Source organism: Aplysia californica, unplaced genomic scaffold, assembly GCF_000002075.1.
Source record: "Aplysia californica isolate F4 #8 unplaced genomic scaffold, AplCal3.0 scaffold00008, whole genome shotgun sequence".
NCBI classification, from domain to species: domain Eukaryota; kingdom Metazoa; phylum Mollusca; class Gastropoda; order Aplysiida; family Aplysiidae; genus Aplysia; species Aplysia californica.
Window position 1 is genome coordinate 273,379 of NW_004797278.1, and position 23,333 is coordinate 296,711.

Below are 23,333 nucleotides of genomic sequence, written 5' to 3' on the forward strand. Positions count from 1 at the left end.
AAAGATAAAATAAGCGAGGAAATGGCCGCCAAAGTTTGGTGACTTCCAAAGCTTGAGTGTCATTGTAAACCGAAAATTTACTTTTTTGTCCCTTTAATGAACATTTTTCGGTATCATCCACACAGAAATAGTTTTTTTAAAAGACGTAAAAGGTGTTGAGGCAAAAAAGATAAAATCGAAAAAAAATTGCCCAACTTTGCCCAGATAAATGCCGGTTTCTTTGATTTCACTGTTTTGACAAGCGCCTGATTTCACCACGCTACCTCACATTTATATCTGATTGAGGGGTGTTCTCATAACTTTGCTTAAAGAGTGGACGTTAGTGTCTCACAGGAGATGTCAGTGTATATATTCAATGGTTGATTTCTTACACTTTTTTTATCTCAGTGGTTATGAGTTTTGAAGAAATGGTGCCTTTAAAGTTTTATTAACTACGTTTGAACACAATATTCATGTGTATTGGTGCAGTTTTTAGTCCAGCTTCTGATGTATGATCTTCTTATTTAGTTGCGTAGCATATAGAAATGATCTGTTCTTTTTCTGCAGAATGGGATCATCCGTGTGGAAGTCATTTTTCCCAACTTTTTAAAACCACATTTCCAGTTGTTGTTTTTTTTCTCTTTGTAAATTATTAACAAATGCTTTGTGAACCTTTTAAGTAGGTGTTATACTTCCCTGGACATATTTGATAAACAGCTAAAGTACTTTAGTGATCGTAGACCATAGAGGGTGTGTTCATGAAAGGAAATATTTTAGAGGAGAGAGGTCTTTTAGTTTGTTTGATAGAATTTTTTGCCTTGATTTTGTTTGTGAAATAAAGATATTTGATGTTCAATATATTTCGATATGTATGCATATTTGAAATACTGTTTTTTAAGTAAAACCTCAAAATCAACTGAGAAATTGTAAAACACCATTACTGACATTGTATTGATGGTCTGATTATCATTTGTATATTAATGCTAGTTCTCATTATGAGCCTTTTCCACTTTTTCCCCCCTGGATGTGCAGCTGTGGCAGAAGGCTCGCCTAGATGGACGAGAATATGAGTTCTGTGATAAGTATAGTGTCTCATCTGCTACTATGCATATGCTGGTGGGAATGAGGTAAGTAAATATCTTTTGTACCACTCTCTTGTTTTCTGTTAAATGTGATACATTCGGAGTAAAGTTTTAGCTCAATTAACTTAACCCCTTCCCATTTTTTCACTCCAATCTTATAACTTTTTGTTTGACCCTGATGCAGTGAACTGAGATAAGAAAAATGGTTAACATATATTAATACATATAGTGTTGGTTTTCACTCATTTCATTTGAACAGACACTTCATTTTATGATGGAAAATTATTTTTTATACTCACAGTTTCTGGTCTTTTCTGTCCTCAGAATGCAAATTTTGCATCAGTTAAAGCTTTCAGGTTTTTTGAGAACTCAAGGAGCACTTGGCGGCGTCCGAGATCTCAATGCAAATGCTGACAATTGGGCTGTTGTGAAAGCTTGTCTTGTGGCGGGAACGTACCCAAACATCATTCAGAAAGCCACTCCTACTTCTCTCAACACAAGGTAAGAATTAAAAAGCTGCCACTAAGTGCAGGTTTTGAGTTTCTCTTCTGGACACACTTTCAAGAGTTGTGTGTTGTTCCTTTATCTACCAGTCACACATGCACAATGTTCTGTCATCTGCTTTCATCTTCGCTTTCTGCTCCAACCCCCTCACCTCCTTTGCCCCCTCCTCTGGGCTTCTGACTCTTTCTGCAGCCTTTCTACTGCTACTCCTTGGCTCCTTCTTCCTGTTGTCTTTCGGCCACACCCTTGACCCACCCCCCAGGGCGGTGATACTGACTGAAGTGTCTTTAGGCCATTACGAAAGGGGGACATTAAGCTGTACTTATGCACAGTAGAATTGTAAATGGGCTGATTCATCAATGTCATGCTCAGAACTGTGCAAAAACTGCAACAGGGAACTGCTGCTTTTTCTTTCCAAATTCTTACTATCGTCATTTTTCCTCTACTTCTTTTGTATGTTTGTCTCACTCTTGTGACGTGCTATTTCCGGGGTGCCTTGATAGTCGAAGCGGACTTTGTGCTTTTGAAGCTAGAGAGGTGAGCAGAGTAAGCCTGATTCCCTGTAAGGACTTCTCTGTTGACATTCACCCTTTGGCGATCATATGACCGTATGCAGTTGCAAGCGCCGTAAAACCTCTACTAAAACTAAAACACCTTTGATCTTCTGGTAAGAAAGATCTACACCTAGCCTTCTCGGACAAAGACGAAAAACCTCGGAGGTCTCGTGTGCAAGTTGCGCACGTTTAAGATCCCTTGGTGGTCTAAAATCGATAAAAGTAGTCTTCAGCCGCCACCCGAGCAAAATTCAAAATTTCCTTCTAACTGAAAATGTTAAATGTGTCCCGCGCGCTCATATGACCCTATGTAGTTTCGAGCGCTGTAAAACACTTACAAAAAAAAAGACCAAAAAAAACCCCACACACGCACATACACATGCACACACACACACGTGCATAGACACATGAACAGGAAGAGAGAGAGATTTGTAATTCATGCGAACTTTTATGAAAATTTAAAAACTGATGAATCAAATACACACATATTTGCTCAGCAACTGAAAGATCAGTTCCTTTTGAACACCATGACATTGAAATTAGGGTCCTTAAAATTAAGTACCCAAGTGTTAGCAAAAATTCATGCTCTGGTGGGACTAAATCCCTGAACTTCTTTGATATGAAAGGCTGCTCAGTCTAGTTTTGCCGAAAGTCCCTTTTCTAAAATGATAGTTTAACACAATATGATTGTTAGCTCATCAGTCGTAAAGACAGTATGTGTCAATGATTGACCACTCTCTTTAGATTATTTGCCCTGTATTTCCTCTTACATGAACCAATTACTGATGGGTATCTGCGGTTTGGTGCTTTGCCATCACATGCAGAAGACGTGAGTTTGATTCTCGAGAGGGTTAATTTTTATCGAGTATCTCCGTCTGCTGGGTCATTGTACCCCCCTCGTCCATGGTTAGTCTTGACTGGCAAGTTCGAATCCCACCTCCTAAATGATCTAAGTCGTATTGATGGGACATGAAACTTAAACACACACATTAGAAAAAAGACAAAACAACAGATTAATGTAATTGTGAAAATTTACATGTGTAGCTAAAGCAAGAAAATTATTTTAAAAACCACAGCAGAAATAACATGTTTTCAATAGACCTATACTAAATATAGAATCTTCAATCAGAGAAATATCTGCAAATGCAAATTCTAGTTCCTGGGTGGGAGATAATTTTCTGATTTATCTTATGAAGAGAGGACATTTTTCCTTTGATACACGAAATGTAGAGTAAACAACTAATACTTAAATAGAAACTCATAAAAAGGTATTGTCCTAGTTATAAGTAGTAGTAGTACATTCAGCACATTAATACGAACTCCTGAAAATCTTTGACGTATTTCCTATATAGAAATTGAATTTTTTGGCTCTTGTGGTGCTCTCTGATTTTTTTTCCATATGTCTCGACTTGGTGGAATCAGACTCTCATTAATTTTTGGGCATGTGGAGTTATTCTTGTTCATTTGTCTTGCTTTCACTGAAAAAAAAAATACCCGTCAATCTTAAATAAAACTGATATTTGCCCTTGAAGGAGGTGGGGTTCGCCTGGTTTCACTTCAGCAAGAAAATGGCAGCTAAAGTTTGGGGACTTCCATAGATTTAGAGTATTTGGAAAGTGAAAATTTAGATTTTTTGTGCCTTTAATCAACGTTTTGCAGTAAAATTCACACATTAATGGTTTTAAATGGACATAAAAGGTGTTGAGCCTAAACAAAAATTGGATAAAAATTGCCAAATTGGCAGAAAATGCTGGTTCCTTCAATTTCATTATTTTGTCAAGCGCCTGATTTCACAATGATGCCACACATACAGTTCATATTTTCTTTCCACTAAAAAAAGAAAACAGAGGTATATTCTACAATTCAAATTACTTCAAGAAAATCTCAATACTTAAAGAAATACATTATCTTTGATGTCTCAAGGATCATCTACTTTTATTCTCCTAAAATGAACCAAAGGTAAGTGACTAATGATTAAAATTTTATTTCCTGAAAATTTTATCTTTCATGTCTTTGAACAGTTGTTTGGTTCCTTTTCTGAAGTCTTGATCTACAATTGCAAATACAAGCATGTTCAGACCACAGAAAGACACAGGCAAAAAATATACTGCCAGTTTAACTGAAGGGTAGACAATGAACAAGTGATTCAAGATTTGCACAATATAAGCTGGAAATGACAAAAGAAAATATATGACAAATAGTAGAGTGAATAACTTGACAGAATTTTTCCTCACGACTTCTTTTGCCTGACTTTCCACTTTCCTGCGAGGCTGAGGAGTGATATCTCCTTGTCCCTGCTCTGGTTCCACTCGCTGGTTCCTTTTCCCCATGCCACAAACAGCCAGAATGTGAGCGGTCAGCATCACCAGCAGGGTTGTTATGTACACGCCAAAGGGAACCCAAACCACATATGCTGCCGGAAGCCTTTCAAAATCACACTTTCTTTTCACATCGTGATAAGGCAGACACAGAGGAATGATCACAAACAAGGTGCCAAATGACCACAAGCAAAGGAAAATAATGAACATAACTTTGGAGCTAAGTCTCTTGCGGTAGAATTTTTTACATTTAAATTGCAAAAGACGAATGATGGATATGATTAGCATATGGAAGCTTAGCACAAAGATTATGGCTATGTAGATGCCCATACAGAGAGAGCAAAAAATTAATTTCAGAGGGCTGCTTGGGTCAGTTTTCACCAAGGCAAGGAAAACGGGTCCCATGATCATGCAGCCTCCTGCAACGAATATATTAGACACAGCCAATGAAGAGATGAGAAAGTTCACAGTGTTGTGCAGGTAGGGTTCTCGGGCAATTATGCTGAGTGTCAGGGAACTTTCTACAATTATGAAAACAGCCGCCGCCATGCCGAACTTAGCGAAAGGCACCAAGTGTTTTTCACTCACTAATTTTTCTTCTATGGTGTCATCCATTACTGATTTTCTTTGCTAATATTGTGCACAATATAGTAGTGCAAGACGCCAATTTTCTTTTTCCGAAAAAAAAAGTAAATTCTAGTGACTTGTACATAGGTATTACAGAGTGGATTTAGGAACAGTTTGAGAGGTGCTCTCATTAGTGTTCTTGTTATTTCAAATCTTGTTCTTCCTGAAACCTGTTTATGCTTTACCCCTATGGGTTTAAATGTCAGTGATTGAGACAAAGTGAAACCACTTTATGGGGTAGTATGTTGTATTTGGATATTTTTGTTAAGTGTGTAGTTGGGTTTTTTTTCGGTTCAACTGAATGAATCCTTTGTTTAGATGTCTACTGTGAAAAGAAAAGCAATGTAAAGGAAAGTTCGAAAATGTGAAATAAATTTGAAAATGTCCGTATAGAGGTCAGTGAAATTATTAGTCCATAACATAACATTTTGGACAGTCGTGTTTCCGTTAATGTGCGAAGTACATGCTTCCGTTAATGTGCGAAGTACATGCAGTAATGTAAAGATAAATCGTGGGCTATTTGCACATTGGGGAGTCAAGCTTTGAAAAATGGCTCGGGTAGTAGATCTTTTAATGACACTTGTAGCATCCTCTTGAAACAGTTCCACTTAATTCCTTCTCAGAAAACAATGCATGAAAAAAGCCCAGATGAGTGGAAAATGATTGAAGTTGCCAAAAACTGTCTTTTATGTAGTGGTTGGAAAGAGGGCTTTGGTTTTGGTTGATTGGTGTTGTCAGTATGATAGGACCATGGTTGTTTTCATGCTACCCTCAGGCTGAGTAAACAAAGTTATCAGCTGTCAACCGTTGACAAGTTCTCCTCTTATCTCCTTGCTCTCTCTCTTATCTTTAAATGGTACACTGTCCCCTCAGATCGAGTTTGCATTCAACCTTTTCAAGATGATGCTGTCAGTTCAAAATGTGGAAACAAATATTGATGAAAAAAATAACAATTTCTAATTAATTTGTTTTAAAATAATGACAAACCAGTAGTGGTAACAGCAAAGTGTGCACACTTTTATAGCTTTTGTGTGGCTGGGTGAGCTATCTCAAATATGTGCTATGCTACTGCAGACAAGTTTTGTTGCACAAGCTATACAAGCAAAAACCAAGTGTAGTTTAAAGTCTCCATAGAAAAGCTTGAGAGCGTTTTTTTTTTTCCCCCCTGGTTTTTTTTCTCTTTTCAGCATGTACGATTTTTCTCACAATGCAATTGTGGGCTGGTCACTCCAACGCACTTATTGCTCTCTCTCTCTCTCTCTCTTGCCCTTTTTAACTCCCAGTGGAGCACAGGCCATCAACAGCATTACTCCAACGAAGCCTGTCCTGAGCATCCTTTTCTATCTGTTTCCATGATGACTTATTGCTCTATTTGTAGCTATTTCCTAGTTTTAAGAGAATTCATCATTTTATACTACTATTTACTTCTTTTGTTCTTCTTTTCAATTCTGTTAGTTTAGTATCACATTTTTATTCAGCTCTTTATTACAATTATTGTTGTCTTTTACCTTTCCTACAGAGTAGGTTGTGAGTGGTTTGAGAATGCTACTTGTACTACTTGTAGCTTATTTTTCTTCCCTTGCCCAGTTTCTTCTTTCTTTTCCCTCTTGTTTCTGTTTGTCTGTCTTACTTTTTTCTTACACAAAATAATTGTTATTGGGGTGGTGTGCTGTTCTTTATTTAAACAGACAAATATAGTGTCATTAGTATATTTCGTCACTTTTTTCATCTTTCAGTTCCATCATCTAAGACACAGAAATAATTTTTTTTTTTATTTCTCTTGTTTATCTCACAGAAAGGACAGCCATGTACGATTTCAGAACACCTCTGTCATTGGTCCAGTATTGCGAGCCAATCATGGGTCCTACAAGAGGCTGTTACTGAAGACAATCAAGGACATGCCATCGCGTTGGGTCATTTATGACGAGATGAGTCGGGCGGGCCGATTCAGTCAGGCTCGAGGCTGCACCCTTGTGTCTGCTCTCTCGGTGTTCCTCTTTGGGGGACCAAGCAAAGTGCCAAAGAATGCTATGAAGGATAAAGGTACAGTGGAACCTGGTCTAACAGCCACCTGTTTAAGACAATTACCTGTACAAGTGGTCATTTCCCATTTCCCCCATTGCATATTTTCTTACTTTATAATGACACAGTATAAGACCTGCCTAAGATGGCCACATTTCTCCTCGACAATCAGTGGCTGTCTTAAACTGTGTTGACTATTTATTTGGAGTTTTTTGTTTTTTTTTGGTAAGTGTTTTACTGCGCTCGCAACTAAAGAAGGTCATATGAGCGCGCGGGGCACACAAAACATTTCCATTTGGTTTGAAATTTTGAATTTTGCCCGGGTGGCGGCCGAAGCCTACTCTTATCAATTTTGGACCACCAAAGGATCTTTAACCTTCGCAACTTGCACATGGAACCTAAGAGATTTTTCACCCTTGTCCAAGAAAGCTAGGTATAGATCTTTCCTACCAGAAGATCAGGGGTGTGGCTGAAAGACAGCAGTAAGAAGGAGCCGAGGAGTCAAGAGCCCAGTGGAGGGGGCAAAGGAGGTGAAGGGGTGGGGGAAGAAAATGGAGACAAAAGCAGATGACAGAATATTGCTAGAGAGAAGGAAGGAAGGTGAAAGGAGACAATTGTAGAGAAGAAAATGTTTTGCTCGCTACCCGGATTCGAACCCAGGACCTTTGAATGGGGGGCAAACACCTTAACTTCTAGGCCACGAGAGCCCCCTTATTTATTTGTCTACCAAAGCTATTTTGTGTTTGTTAAGTGGAATGCCCAGATAAAGATCCCGTTTTGATAACAGGATTTCTAGATATAGTCAGTTATGTAGGCTTGAGGTGCTGTCCTTGCCCCATTTGAACAGCAAACCTTTACAATCTGAAAAGCAATCGCTTATCTCTACTTTCTGTTTTTCACTCATCTTCATTAATTTGCTATTGCTATGAACATTAATGTATAATTTCCAGCTTCTATCTCTTTTGCCGCTTTGTCTTTGTTCTGTTTCCTCATCTTATCATATTGTCAGAGCTGGAATTTTTTGTACCATAAAACTTCCTACAGTGCGTCACGACCCTATTTCTACTTTCTGTATTTTACATCCGCTTTCTGATTCACCTTCCCCTAATTGTTTAAAGTTCAAGTTTGTTCATCTGTTTCTCACTTGTTTTTATAAATTTGCAGATGTTGTTTGGCAGGCAGAGTGGGGGGTGAAAGAATATGGCAGCGGGGAGGGGGGGGGTTGCAAATGCAGGGGAGTAGGCTGTGATTGAGTTTAATGTCCTGCTAGACACGAGTTAGTTATTCTGGAAGTGAAACGCTTGACCTGTGGCAAGAATAAGGGAGAAGCAAGAGAAGAGAAAAGATCATATGCCTATATAATAATACATGGCACGTCAAATGTCTTCTAAATTGTATCATTTTTATCGCGACGTGAGTCAAAGGTTGGCGTCCTTGACTTTCAAGATGGCAAGCTACTCAAATGGCGATAGGCCTAATGCTGAATGCACTGTTGTAACAAAAAGTCCAATGAAAAAAACTAAGTGTTTCACAAACTGAAAATGCTAAAAAAGTTAACAGTGTTATGCTATAAACAGCTGACGCAATTAATGGGCTGCCTAAAATAGCAAAACAGGAACAAATCTGTTTTTATTTCCCCTTCAGTAAAGAAAAGAAAAGAGATCATGCAATTTTAGTGATTTGAGTCCGTTACTGTGACAACTTCCCATTTAGGAAGAGAAAAGTTATTATTGTATATGCAGATCCGAGCATAGGTATTCACATTTGGTATTCTCTCCCTTCTGTACAGAGGATTATTACCTCTGTTGGTTTACTGTGGGTCTATTTACTATCCCACAACTCTGCGCTATGATTTTGTTATCATTTCATCTTTGTAGACCATAGTTGATATTTCCCCTTTCGTTTGGATTCGAGTTTGTCTTTATGCTTTTGGGGTCAACAGTTCAACAAATCCATAGAATTCCAAGCCAATCAATGTTTGAAATTTGTTTTAGTTTTCTGCTTTTCTTCGTTTCAAGCTGATAATTATATTTCTCCTATGCATTTGAACATAGGTGATGCCTGAAAGCATGAATAAATGTCAGTGTCCTCTTGTAATGACACAATATACTCTCACCCCATCTCTTTCTCTCTCGTGTCTACATCTCCTTCAGTCTGTTTGTCTGTCTGTTTCTATCAGTTTCAGTCACCCAATTCTTTCTCTCTCTTCCTCTTCTCTCTTCCTGTCCAAACTGTCTATTTGTGGCAGCTGTACTTTGTATCGTGTGCAAGAACCAGTTTGTTTTCAGCAGCTGATCACAAGACTTTATCAGTGGGGGAAAAATCAATATTTTCCTCTGATAATCTTTAGAAATCTGACAGCTCAAATGGAACAATTAGGAATGATCTGGTTTTAAAAGACAAAGAAATTTTTATTTCTGATTCTACTTGCTGGCCAAGCCCTCATGCAGATTCTGTCATCATGAAAAATGATGAGTTTTGTTTTTTCAAAGCATATTAAATATAATGTCAAATTCTTAAATTAAATATTTTTATCATGCTGACGTTCTTATATTGCCATCCTTAGATACCTACGTCCACTTATTCCAGTGTCTTGTTTATTTGAACTGTCAGTTTTTCTGGTTTGTCCTCTGTTGTAGATGTAGAGATGACAGCAAGGTGGAGTGAGTTTGTGCACTTGTCAGACACTCATGGGATAATCTGCAAAACACACATGTTTCATGCAGAGAAACTTGAATTAAGGTTTTATGTGTTTTTTGTTTTTTTGTTTTGTTTTTTTATCAGTTGACCCTGAGTCTGATGGTGATGAGCCCAAGACAGCTGATGACCTCGGTGGGATCATGAAAGTTTTCCGTCCTGACGACTGGCTCACCTTCCACTGCAGCTCAATGGTGAGCGTCTCCTTTTGCCAACCTTCGTGCTGGTTGACCCCCACACTAACAGTGGTGGCACCAGTAGGTGTCAGTGTCGCGGCACTTTATGTTGTCCTGGATGTGAATGGAGGACCAGAAATGATTTGGTTGTTCTCAGATGTTTTGTTTTTCTATGTTGAATACAATTTAGTTTTATTGGATGAGCCGTAAACTTACTGAAGTTTTATTTAAGTTTTTATCGAAAGTTTTTTCCCCTTCAAATCAAGTAAAACTTTTACTTTTTGGTGTATCAGTACATGACTTGTATATATGTGTATATTTTAATGTCCGTCACAGGATGGTGCAGCTGGTTTGGAACTGAGAATGAAGCTACATAGTCTGTTCCTCACAAGGATCAAATACCCTCATCGCCCTTGGACACAAGCGGACGAGGTAAATTTGAACATATCTCATTTCATGACAAACAGGAGAGTTTACTAAATGTGTAGACAGAATTGAAGTGACTGACTTTGCGTTTTCAGTTGAAGGTATATATTTTTTTTCTATTTAAGGAATTATCATCATATGGACATCTGAGATTATACCCACCTGTGGCTTCTGTATGCTTTGGTTCTGATGCACTTGCTTTCTGTCAGTAATGATAAAAGGACTTTTATTTACTGATTTAGAAGAAGATTTTGGTCAGAGTTGCTGCTCATTGCTGTTTTGGCTGACTTTCAGCAGAATAAAAATTTCAGTTGACATTTTTGGGGATGTGTTCATTTAGCTTATGAACTAGAAAACATGAAAACATATGAAATTTAAAAAATGGAGGTTTGCAATGTGCTAAGAGTTCATCAGACTACCCTGAGGGCCATTAGCATTCTCTTCTATGTTCTCTTTTACTTTATGCACTAAAGAAATTAATTAATTCAATACCATCAAGTTAAAACTGTTCTTTGCCATCTCAGATTTAGTCTTTAGAATAGTTTTTTTGGGGTGGTGAATTATTCTTAATCTGGTTATCACTTTGCTACTATCTTTTCTACAGGCTACTCTGCAAACAGTTACCAGTTTGCTGACTAATGCTGATGCTGTTATTGGATTGACCAATCCAATAGGCGTTGGACAAAGGCCAAAGCAAATGGGTAAGTCTCTTTCTATAATTTTGCTGCCTCTTGATGTAAAGAATGAATTGTTAGTAGTCTCTTTTTGTACTCATAAGTAGGAACCTTCCACTTCAGGGCAGAATTCTGTCCCATCATGTTCAGCATAGCCCTGGCCATTTGTCTGGTTGTCCGTCATGGATTATGTATTTGTTTCATTGGTGCCTCTGAAGGTTTCTGTCCATATGCTAATTCTAAGTCTCTTTTGAGAAGTACCTCTTCAGTCATTCATTTGTAATGTGTTAATCTCTGTTGTGTTTTAGCTGAGATTTTATGATCCCAGTCATTAATGGCATTCTAAATCACAATAAAAAGTAGATAAGAATAGTTCGTTACTGCCTGTCCCCTACACACTCAAAAAGAAACAGTGTTTATGCTAATGGCCATCAGTTGTAAATGAAAGGTCTGTGTCTCTGGATAGGACTACTCTCTAGAGGCCAACCGTGCCTGTCTCTTAACTCTCTTTATCCGGACTACGAGTATACTCGTAACGAGGACCAGTCCGGGCTACGAGTAAACTTTGAACAGCTATACGGTCATGTCGAAGAAGCTAGTTGTGCTTGTAATTGCAAAAATACGCAAATATGGCAATGCTAGCTTTGTCTGAAAATTTAAATTTTCCAATGAACAGCGGTTTCTTTGTTTTTGATGGGTGTAGAAGCTTGAATGATGTCTCGAAAACGCATGTTCACGGCCGACGAAGTACTTTTTGAAGTGGCGCTGGGTTGTGAGGGGGAATGAGACTAATTTGATGAAAGTGACTCTGAAACAAGTACCGTAAATTTCGTTGTGGATAATAACAAACAGGACTTAGACTCATCTAATAGTGATTCAGATCATGGTGAACGGGTCAGTACTGGAATTCGTGCTGTATTAAGGGGTAGGGCTAGATCTTTAAAATCCAATGGGACGTTGTGGGCGCGGCTATCAGGGTCAAGTTGGAGGGTGGAATACACCTCAAAATCTACATTGTGCAATTGATGTAATTCCTAACCACATACATTTACAAAAACTATATTCAATTTCTAACATAACTGCCAAATTTCCTTAAAACCTAAGAGTAAATGTAAGAAATATTGCACTTTGAAATATACACACTGAATTCAAACTCGTACATCGCGGCGGCCCCAGGATGGGTACAGAGTCCGTGGGGGTACGGCCAGGATAAAAAGAGTTAAGGATTGCACTTGTTGATGGGTTCGGGCTTATCGATCATCCGATGTGTTGTTTTATCAGAGCATCTGGAGAAAAGAAAACTTATTAGAACATTTTTCATTTTTATAGAAAATTTGTTATCTTTAATCAGCCTTAAGTAGATATGTTTCTTTTTTTGTAAGTTGCGATCATCACAGACAACATGAAAAGCTGTTTGTACCATACATAAGACTGCTCTTCCAAACTCTCCATACTGATAAAGCTAATACAAGACATCTTCATCATACAAGGTTTCGTGCATGTTGATGCCCTGTCCCACGTTGTGTGCTTGTGTCCCCGCAGTGCTGGAGTCTGTGGTGGGCCATGGCGTGGAGGAGTACTACGGCAGCCAGTACCACCACCACCAACAGCAGCGTCTCGCCCCACACCATGGATACAACAGTTAGTGGAGCTGTAGTGCCAGCATACCTCTGTTTCCATTCTTCTCATCAGTGTGACAGCATGTAGTTTCAACACTGAATAACTGGATAATAACTTTGTAATAGAAGGCCACACTCTGTAGTGTAAATTTACATTGCCCTAAGCCCAAGTGTTGATTCTAAAAGTTTACTTTGTTTTATTTTATTTTTTTGAGTCTTCTGTTTTGATGTAGTAAAGCTGGTTCTGTTTGATGTTGTAATGTTGAAAAGTTTGTTAACACGAGAAAAAGAGACATGCTGTTTGTATTTTTTCACTTTGGAACTCAAGACTTTTTAAAATACATTATTGTTTTTCTTTTGTGTGATGAGGGAAAAGAGAAGTAGGTAAAGGGTTGAATTTGACATCTTCTCATACATTTACAAGAAGTGGTGTTAAAAAAACTGGACCAAAAGTGTTTTGAAGTCAAGTTATGGTCATGCAATGTTTTAATTCCTTCTCTTCTTCTTTTTTTTTTAGATGTTGTTACCCTAGAAAATGTAAAAGATTTTCAATCTGGGACCTTTAAGTACCCTCTCATTACAACATGTCTGGTTTCCTCTTCTTTAGCAGGTCACTCGAGAGGGGGAGGAGATGAAGTTTCTGACCAGACTAGGGACAGCTGCTTTTTCATCATGAAAGCAGCCAATCACAAGCTTTTAGAGATTTCTCAGACCAAGAACTTCTGGGCAACATCCACAGGTCATGAGGGAAAATTGTCAAAGGCTTACATGGTCAGTTTTGATATCTTGGATTGTACAGTCATGGGGCTCTCAAGTAATAATAAACTTACCAACTTGTTATCACACACACACACACACACACACACACACACACACACACACACACACACACACACACACACAATAGGACACCGAAATAAATGTTTTGATTCAAATGTAATGTATTTCTTGGAGTGGTTTTTTTTTTTGTTTTTTTTTTTTTAAGTAAGCCAAACTGAAATTTCTAGATTGATTACTCTGAATGATGAGGCCTTTTCTTACATTAGTTTTGGAGAGAACATCTGGATGCTTTTAAAAGTCTCATTGACTTTTCACATTTTGCTAATTAATGATGATCTTGATTGTTTTCTATGTACACATGTTATGTTTGCCTCTAGTATTTTATTAGCTTAAGATGTTCAACATTTGAACAATTTTCAGAGTGGAAGGGTGGTGTACCTCATTTTTTCTGTGCAAGGCAGTGGACATTTTCAAGGATTTGCCAAAATGACCTCCTCAATAGCCAGGACAAAATCTCCAGATTTCCCTAGCCCAGGGTTGTCTGCCATATTCAGTGTAGAATGGCTGAAAAGGTGAGCTCATGAATTCTTCCTTTTTGTGTGTTTTTTTTAGTTTTTTATTTGTTGTTGTTGTTGTTGTTGTTGTGTGTGTGTGTGTGTATGTGTACTCCGTTTATACCAGGTTTTTAAAATGTATTTGCCTGTCTGGATTGGACAACTATTTGGTTACGGTTGTTTTAGGTCACTGAATAAAAAAAAATGTTGCAAATAAAATGCAGAAAGAATTTGTTCTTGTATATAATTGTATAAGATGAATCATTGATGAAGGTTGTATCAGGGATCTCATAGTAAATGTCATGTTTTGAGACAACAGGTACATGTTTCAGTTTGGTAAAAGTGTTACGGCAGTTGCAACTGCATAAGGTCATATGAGGGCACAGTTATGTGTTTGTCAGTAGCATGTTTCTGTACTGATGAAAGACCCACATGACTTTTCAGCAGCTCTCTTATCCTAACAGTTCATTCTGATTTACATTCCCAGTCCCCTCAGGGCAATACATCATTGCAGCTTATTGGGCACATACCACTTTCATTCACAACATAATCCATTTCTCCTGATCACTAAATACTCATTGACAGCCAGTTGAAATGAGAAAAAGAAGATAAACTAACTTTCTGAAGTATCCCGCCTGGTGACGCCCATAATTGAGCCTGCATATTTTTTTTGTTTGGGAATCAAATGAATTATCTCTAGACTAGAACATTTTTGTGCGTGGTGGAAATTGTTCTATTGAATTTTCTAATGGCCTTGTTTAATATCAATGCTCCACAGCGCCCACCTGCCATTTCAGCTGTGTCATCACCTCCTCAACCCTTGGAACGAGAACAAAAAGGTCCAGGAGAGCAGGGATGGGCAGGTCAGTTCACTCAGGGCATATGATGCAGTTGAAGGATATGTACTGTTAAGTTCGGGCTATTGAGCGCACCTGTATACATAGACCTGCCACTCATCCCGATTTAGTCGGGATATCCCTTTTTTTTGCCCCAAATCTCTAGCATCCCGATTTTCCCTATTTCGATCGCGTGTATCCTGATTTTTTTGTCCCAGTCTGCTATTGTGCGGGATTTTTCTAAAAACTTACTGTCTTCTCCTTTATCGTGGGAAGCACCCGTTGAACTTTTTGTCAGTTTGAACTCGGGGCACTATTTCCCCAAATATTGATGCCGCATTTAGTAGTTGACTCGCCCCAAGTTGTGTGTGATCTTTGCCCACACTCAGAATTCTCCGATGATAGCCTGGTAACTGTTACAATTTGGCACATACAAATAATCGATAATATTCATAGTTCCGCTGTTACTTTCAAAACAATCCTTGTCCGAGGTCTGGTAACTGCGCGTTCACACCAAACACTCGGACGAGCAACAGTCTTTCTAACCCGTACACAACTACATGTAACCGCGCTGACAAGACTAACATATGGCCGTTATCGTTGCTTTAGTCTGAACGCATATGAGGGATAAGAGATTTGTTGGTACAATTGGTCGGTCGGCCGTCGTCGTTATCCTAGAGTACTAGAAGTAGAACGACTGTCGCTCATCTGAGTGTTTTATGTGAACGCGCAATTAGTCGGACCCTTTAGTAAAATTGTTTCAATCACGCATTTGCATCACGTGGTATGACATCGCCGTGTGAGTTCTGCGTGTCGGGGACCGTCCGTTGACGGGGTCAACTTAAGTTCATGTATTTCGGGACTTATTGGGGTGTGTGTGGGGGGGGGGGGGGGTATAGACACTTAGACTAGAAGGAGTGCTTGACGTGATACTTCAGGATTTACAAAAAATAATGGTAACTCGCTGGCACGCACGCACGCGCATACACACACTCACACACACACACACGCGCGCGCGCGTGCGCAAACAAACAAAGACACTTAGAGTGCATATAGGCCAAGTAATTTATGGACACCCCTGGACAAATTTTAAGTCAGCTTTGGCAGTCACCTTGGTGATTATCCTGTTGATCCCGATTTTTTTCACCAAATCCTGATTTTTCTCCCCGAGATCCTGATTTTGAGGTTTCATAGAGTGGCAGGTCTGTATACATAAGCTGCACCCACTAAATATTTTTAAAATCTGAACTTTTTTCACAAATAAACCAAACCTGTTTATAAGCTTCAGCAGACTCGGGGGTCTCTAAAAGTACACTCCCATCTGTTGGGCTGTGTTTCTTAAGCATACTGGGACGCGAAGTGTGATGTTGAGGAAAGTCTGTCAACATTTCAATGTTTTAGGGGTATTCTAAGAATAGGCGAGGGAGTGACACTCCTGCAATCTGGAAAATCCGCTAATAAGCCACAGGGTTTAAAGCTGAGGAAAAAAGTTTGGGCTATAAGGCACAGCTTATAGCCCAAATTTTTCAGAAATGTTGGACACTATTCTGTCTCTCTCTTTTCTTTCCTCTCTTCTCTTGGAAGGTGTGGTATCAATTTGAAATTCATTAAATGTGTGTGATTATTCGTACTCTTTTGATATGATGGATAATTTTGTCAGAATACGAGTATCTCTTTTTAAACAACTTTCTTGCTCCTATGGAAGTTGATTTGGCTGTTAATTTTGTTGTACATGCGTATTTTTTTCTGTTCATTGAACCGTTGTGCCATTTATTTCAACAGGAGCTGGAAGCACATGTTGGGTCTCAGTTGTTGAAACTGTGGGACAAATTCCACCATCAGCTGAAGCCTTTCAAGTTAGGGCAGTCGCACAGGCAGAGGTCCTTGGATACTCCACCACCCACACAGCAGCAACAGCAGAAAGGTCATCGAGGGCAGACCTCTCAGCGACAGGCTCAGGTGAAGCTGCAGCAGCGAGGGAAAGACAGACAGGGAGAGGCGGGCAGCACCCCATCCGAGGGCAACAGTGGTGGGGAAGACGCCAGTAGTGTTGGGAGCAAGAAGAAAATGGACAGAAAAGATTCGGATTGCTCCAGTCCAGCGCCGTCCACAAATTCTAACGAGGGGTCCAACAGCAGCCGTGACAGTCCCGCGCACCTCAGTCATCGGCTCCGCCAGCTCAGCACGGAATCTTCCCAGTCCGAGAGCAGCTCCCAGGGGTTACTTGGAGAGCCGCCGAGTGGTTTAATGCCCTTCCCAGGAGTCTCTCTGTCAGCCCAGCAGAATGCAAACACCGGAGCCACGGCGGCGTCTTACTCTCTGTTTCTGCAACAACAGCAGCAGCAGCAACAGCAGCAGGCATTTGCTCTGGCCCAGCAGGGGTATGTGGGTGCTCGCCTGAACCCATTCTTGGTCCCCCAGGGAGGCATGATGGGTCAGGGGATCATGATGAATCCCCAGGCGGCTCTACAGCGGGTCATGATGCTCCCCCGAGGTCACCCACAGGCCGGCATGCAGCAACAACAGCCTCCTCATTACTCGGACGGGGGACATCACCAGCCACAGCAGTGATCTGAGATCAGGAATGAAGTTCATGATTCTACTCGTACCCAAAGTTCTCTTCTATTTTGTAATTTACTACTGAGATTCCTGAAGGGCTCTTTAATTCTGTAATTCATTTTGTGGGTTTAACTATGGATGTTGTTAACCTTGTTATAATGACTGATTTTGAGGTGGATTTTTTTTGTGTTATAATTTTCTGTTTTATCAGACTCGAGGGAGGACATGATGCATGAGAATATTTTTACATAAATTGTCTAGGTTCATTCAACTTATTTATGCTTGAAATGTACAACTGGCTGTTCTGATAATATTTTTGGCCAGTATTTTTCACATCTCATTCGAATTTTGTACTTCTTTAGTTGCACAACTGTCTCATTCGAAAAAGGAAAAAAAACTATTTCAAAAGAGCAGTAAGAAAAATGTGGCCTGATTGGTTTGTGGTATGAATAAGAAACAGATTTAGGTTCAGTTACAGAAACTCGTTTAGTAACTGTGGAGGTACCAAAACAACAACTGCACTCATGGCTCATGGAAAGTTTTGTCCTGATTTCATTTGCTATTTTCTCTTAGCTCAGGTCCAGTGCCCCCCAGTAGAAGTGAGGGTGTTTCTGTGACTTTGATGCTCCTATTTCTCCCCACCTGTCTGGCTAGACTATCAGCCTGTTTGTTCTGTGTACAGCGTGTGGGATGAGTCATGTTGATTTGTCCACCCTTATTAAAGAGCATCTTTTTTCTCAAGTCGGATTAACATGCAAGGGTTGACAGCTATTGTCATGAATGAAAAATGAAAGCCTTGTTGTGACTGACATGGGAATTTCTTGAAGTTGTATTAATTATTTAAATTAAAGAGTTCTAAAGATGTGACCTGTATGGGATCGCTTACCATGCCGTTGTTCTGGAATAAGGAATGCAGATATATGCATATGTTTGTAGTAACATTTAATATTTAAGCTGTCTGTGTGCACACCTATTTTTATAATATTAAAAATTATATAAGATATTGTACATTTGCATCAGTGCTATTTCACATTCATCGGTTGACTTAAGTTGAAGGATGACTACATTTGGTTTTTTGTACTACCTTTGCTATGTATGTCATACTTTGGACAGTTGCCATTATTCACACACTACATTGGAGGCTATTGTGGCTCTTCAGCTATTACATGTAGTTCTGGACATGGTGAGGTAATTTGTGCTCTATACTTACTTTGTATGACTGAGGAGATTATTTGTCCTGGTGTGTACAGATTGATGCCACACTCCTTGTGATATGATGAACGTCTCAGTCTGCCCGGGAAGGATGTCATAAATTGCTAGTCATTATTCATTAAGATGTCGAGAATATTCTAGTTCTTTGAAAGAATGACGTCTCTTCTATTACACTTGAATTACGACCATGCACATTGAGTTATTGTACTGTAGATGTCTTTCATGATCCATGTTTTAAGATATAAGCTACAAACTGTGATTCATGACTTTTCACCATTTTGTGGACACTGCCATCTCTCTTAGTGCAAATGAGCTTACATTAAATGGTACACATGTGCTCCTGTTCAATATTTGTTTTATCATTTTGAACTGAAAATACTTTTGGATTAACATACAGATCTGGTATATTGACAAAATTTGCTAGTTGGCAAATTTTTATTTTGGTACCAAGTTTGTCAAGCAGTCTAAGAAAGCCTAATGTAAGGTAGACTGTGAATGCCTTGTGTCTCACAGTTGCCAGTATGTAACTGTTGGTAGTAGTGAAATGGTTTGATCTATTTTGATCGTTTGTACTCATTGTAGTTCCCAGATTACTGACAATCTTTGCAATACCCTCTATTGCTTTAACGTATGCTTGACAAGCATGCCAGTACTTTAAACTTTTATAGTCGGGAAATATTTCTATCTATTGATAATTTCTGTTTTTGAAAACATGGCACTATGTATTTCATCCAGTAAGCATTTGTCGTGTGTTTTATTTTTATGTTTATCTTCACGTTTGTTTTCAGGAAGTGTTTAAAAGTATGATTCATATGCAATTTTTTCACTCACGTTGGTGTGAAGATGTAGGCTACTGTTGAATATGAAAAGAACAAGTTTCTTCTTTTTTTTAAAATTGTGTTGAAATTATATCAGAAGTTTGTGGTGCTGGGGTAGGCAGATCAAAAACATTTTTTGAATGGTTGGCAGCATAGAAAAAAAATCATCAAGTATTTCTTTTCATATTGTATGTATATGTTTTACTTACATATCTTTTTTCACCCGCGGAATTTTAGTAACAAGGTTGGGATTTTAGTGTGGATGATGTGGAATAAGTTATTTATGTTGGCATCTTACATTAATTTGCTGTGTCATGACCATGATAGTCATAGTTTTTACAGCAGTCCTGCTTTGAATTTAGAGATAAAGTTTTATGGTAACTTGTTGATCTGATCAGTGGTATTTAATACTGGGCTTCAATTAACAGAAATGTATAGTCCATTTCTGGCTTTTGGAATATATTGCAGTGGTGGCATCAGACAATACAAGCTGACTGTAATCTTGTTCCCTCTGCTGTTGATATGCTCTGCACATTCTGAAGACAAGCCACTGCGTTGTATTAACACACACCAAACTCCCAATTTTTGTTCTGTAAATATCACTCCGTAAAGAAAGTGGTTGAGACTTGTGAATCATAAGAGTCATGTCCTCTGAGAGAGGAATTGTTTTTATGTCGACTCTGGTCATATTCTGATTGCAAGATGAAAACTCACTAGTTCACTTGTGCTGATATTCACTCGGGATGCCTAATGGCACCAGTTGCTTTCTGCTATTGATATTATAGCAGAGATATGTGTTTATATACTGAATGAGAAGAAGAAATGAGCATTGAAATGAAGCGATGCTGTAGGTTTCAATCCAACTGGTGAAAGTTACAGAATAAAAAAAGAGGAAGGAAATTATAGTGATGAAGCTGTCGACAACAAACAGATTATGGAGAAGAAAATATGGAATTTCAATCTGCTGCCACACAGGTTATTATTGGCTCTTGGCATGAGTTTATAGATACCTTCATTTCTCTTTTAGATATTAGGGTTTCTCTTAAACTTTCTAAGTTAAAGCTGAATGTTGAGAGACATATCTGAATGCTAGAAGCAGAAAAATGTTTAATGCAGGATGAATGGTTGGTGGGTGCTCTGGTGTGGATTACTTCTTCTTTCCTTTCAAACCTTGTCCTTATCTCTCCTCCTTCTTTTCTAGTATGATTCTGTCTTATAGTGTCTCTAATCTTTGGCACTTATATGACCAATTTCATTTGTGTTGCAAGTGCTTTAAAACTCTTGCTAAATCTAAACAAACTCCCCAGTGTAGGGCAGGGAAAGTAGCCTTGCAAGAAACTAGTTCAGTATGTTTTTTAAAGTTTGCAACTGAATTTTCATGAATATAGAAGTGCATTAAGGTAGTATCCTCAATTCAGCTAGATGTTGAATCATCTTGTTAACAACTGTTGGCAGCTCTTTTGCACAAAAGCAATGTGTTGTTCTCTGGGTGAGTTTGTGACTCATGTAACTCCCACTCCTGTTGAAATGGTTGTTGTACTTGAACGTTTCTGTCACTATCTAAGGAGGGTCTGCACACAAGTTTATTCTGCTTTAAATATCTTTTTCTCAATGTGTGCTTGATAACTGAGATCTGATACTGATTTCACAGAATATTATTCCCTTTGCCTCAACAAGGCTGGACGGAAGTTTATCTCCCTTTCCCTTCCCTCCATCTGTTTCAGTTTCATGTTGGTCATTTCCCTTGGGAATAAGGTCATGCCTGGAAAGTCGTTGTTGTTCTTGAGGTTTGTTTCTTGTGAATATTATGATGATTTTACTTTCTGAAACCATGTTCTTTGTGTTTTGACAGATTTGCAAAGTGTAAGGTTTTTTTTGGAAAGAGGTGACTGTCCTGTATTTTTGCTATTTCTGCAGACATGAATCTGCAACCAGAGGGTGAATTCACTGTAAAAGGATATTTTGCCTTTAAGCAACTGACAGCCCCATTATTGTATATGCTTGGTATGGTATTTGTGGTATTACAAAAATATAGATATGTTGTGTTCCATTTCATGCTTTGAAATGTTCATTAAAAGTAAATGTGAATAGAAATTGTTGTACTTGTTTATTGAATAGAAACTGGCACTATATGGAACATTGTAGACATTCAGAGAATGAGTGTTCTTCTAATAAAATATTCTTGCCCAAATGAGCTTTTCCCAATATTGATGGGCCAGTTCTCTAAATAACACAAAAACTTTAGTGGATTTATCAGAATTTAAGGCTGTTCACTTGGGGTTTTTTTTAATTCTGTAAATTTCACCGACGAGCAGTCCTGCTACCTTCCAAGTCCCCATCGTGATCTTCCTTTAGTTTCATTGGTCACCATTGTTTGAGGAAGCAACGCTCATACTGTGGGCGAAAGGAGTTTCTGCATCACACAGCGCAGCCCATGTTACTTTCAGACGTATCTCTTCACAATGATTTAGTAAGGCTAGCTGTTTTTCACAACTTCATGATGAATAGATGAACTGCACCATTTTTCTTTGAAAATGGATTTCGTTTATTCGTTCATGTCCACACAAAAACAAATACATAAAATGGCTCTACGGTCAAGAAATGACAGGCAGAATTCAAGACAGTACATTTGTTACTGCAGATTCTTTCACTGAATTATCCTTACAGCAAGGGACAATATTGCTAGGTATCTGACATAATACCAACTGCTTATTCCAAGATTTCGTCTTTCTCACGTTTGTAATGAAATCTAGTCTGGAAAACTTCAACTGCAGCCACTCTCACTCTTTCTCTCTCTCATCTCTCGTTCTGTATTCTGCTCCATAAATCTGCCAACTTTCTACGCCCTCTACCTATGTGAAATTAATCCAGTTATCACTTTTTCGTAAAATTGCATACTTCAATCACTCATCAAGTACATGTGTTCATGCTTTCCCCTATGAAACATTCTATTTAATCAATGATTATCTAAACTTTATTATTGTAAACTATTTTGTTCGAATGTCTTCATTCGTGTTGAAGTCCTCGCTGGTGAGTGTGTAGTGAGAACTAAGGGGGATGGCTCCACAGTCCTTTATGCTTACGGTTCTGAAGGGTAAGCTTTGTCTGTTTGTTTCCTCCAGGGCTATGGTTTGAAGAACATCCTGTGGGGGAGAAGCAAAGGACACGCCATCTTATTGAAATACACATATAGCCTACTTCTTGGTGCATCTGTCTTTTAGTTTTACGGCTCTTGCAACACAACAAGGTCTAATAAGTGTTGAAGATTAGAGGTGTTACAAGATGGTAACAAACACAAAAAAGAACGAGGGATAAGGACAACAGATGTTTGGGGGGAAAGAAGAAGCAAATCACACCAGAGCACCTGCCAACCACCCACTGCATCTGTCTTGATATAAATAGTGATCAGATTCCGATATATCTGTGCGCTCTGAGATAACTGTCGTCTGTTGTGGAGTTGTTCAAACTAAAACTCTTCTCCTTGTGTACAAATGATGCGAGTTTAAGTCAGACATAAAACAATGTGGGTTTTCTTCAGTCTTCACCTGTCGCCTTAAATGGAATCCCCACAGCGCGGTATTAAGCAACAAACGACAAATTTACAGAAGATTGATAGATCTTTACTTGTTTTGAAAAAGAAATCTGTCTCTGGTCAATTTAATTTCCGAGGAAACGTTTTCCTCCTCTAGTTGTGTCACACATACACACACACACACACACACACACACACACACAAACACACACACACACACACACAGAGGGGGAGGGAGGGAAATGAAAAGAGAGAGTAAGAGAGAAAGAGACACCGAGAATAGAAAACAAAATCCACTATGCATGAAATATGAACACACACACGACTCACCATTCCCTCTAAGACCTTTCCGAAGATGACGTGT

General features: G+C 38.8%; 2 protein-coding genes across 2 annotated transcripts in view; one reads left to right on the forward strand and one right to left on the reverse strand.

Moving 5' to 3' along the window:
• LOC101861552 (3'-5' RNA helicase YTHDC2) overlaps positions 1 to 19,290 on the forward strand; it is a 44,984-nt gene extending 25,694 nt beyond the window's left edge. The window contains exons 23-33 of the mRNA XM_005089662.3: positions 1,012 to 1,106; positions 1,386 to 1,562; positions 6,860 to 7,107; positions 9,871 to 9,977; positions 10,296 to 10,391; positions 10,990 to 11,086; positions 12,602 to 12,700; positions 13,286 to 13,449; positions 13,879 to 14,030; positions 14,791 to 14,875; positions 16,631 to 19,290. Of these exons, the coding sequence (XP_005089719.1) occupies positions 1,012 to 1,106; positions 1,386 to 1,562; positions 6,860 to 7,107; positions 9,871 to 9,977; positions 10,296 to 10,391; positions 10,990 to 11,086; positions 12,602 to 12,700; positions 13,286 to 13,449; positions 13,879 to 14,030; positions 14,791 to 14,875; positions 16,631 to 17,419 (2,109 nt within the window). The 3' untranslated portion in view covers positions 17,420 to 19,290. The remainder of the gene's footprint in view (positions 1 to 1,011; positions 1,107 to 1,385; positions 1,563 to 6,859; positions 7,108 to 9,870; positions 9,978 to 10,295; positions 10,392 to 10,989; positions 11,087 to 12,601; positions 12,701 to 13,285; positions 13,450 to 13,878; positions 14,031 to 14,790; positions 14,876 to 16,630) is intronic.
• A 2,668-nt stretch (positions 19,291 to 21,958) lies between these two features.
• Positions 21,959 to 23,333, reverse strand: part of LOC106011754 (peptidyl-prolyl cis-trans isomerase B) — a gene marked incomplete in the record, with an annotated part of 5,210 nt that continues 3,835 nt past the window's right edge. The window contains 2 exon segments of the mRNA XM_013082470.2: positions 21,959 to 22,580; positions 23,300 to 23,333. Coding sequence (XP_012937924.1) covers positions 22,425 to 22,580; positions 23,300 to 23,333 — 190 coding nt within the window.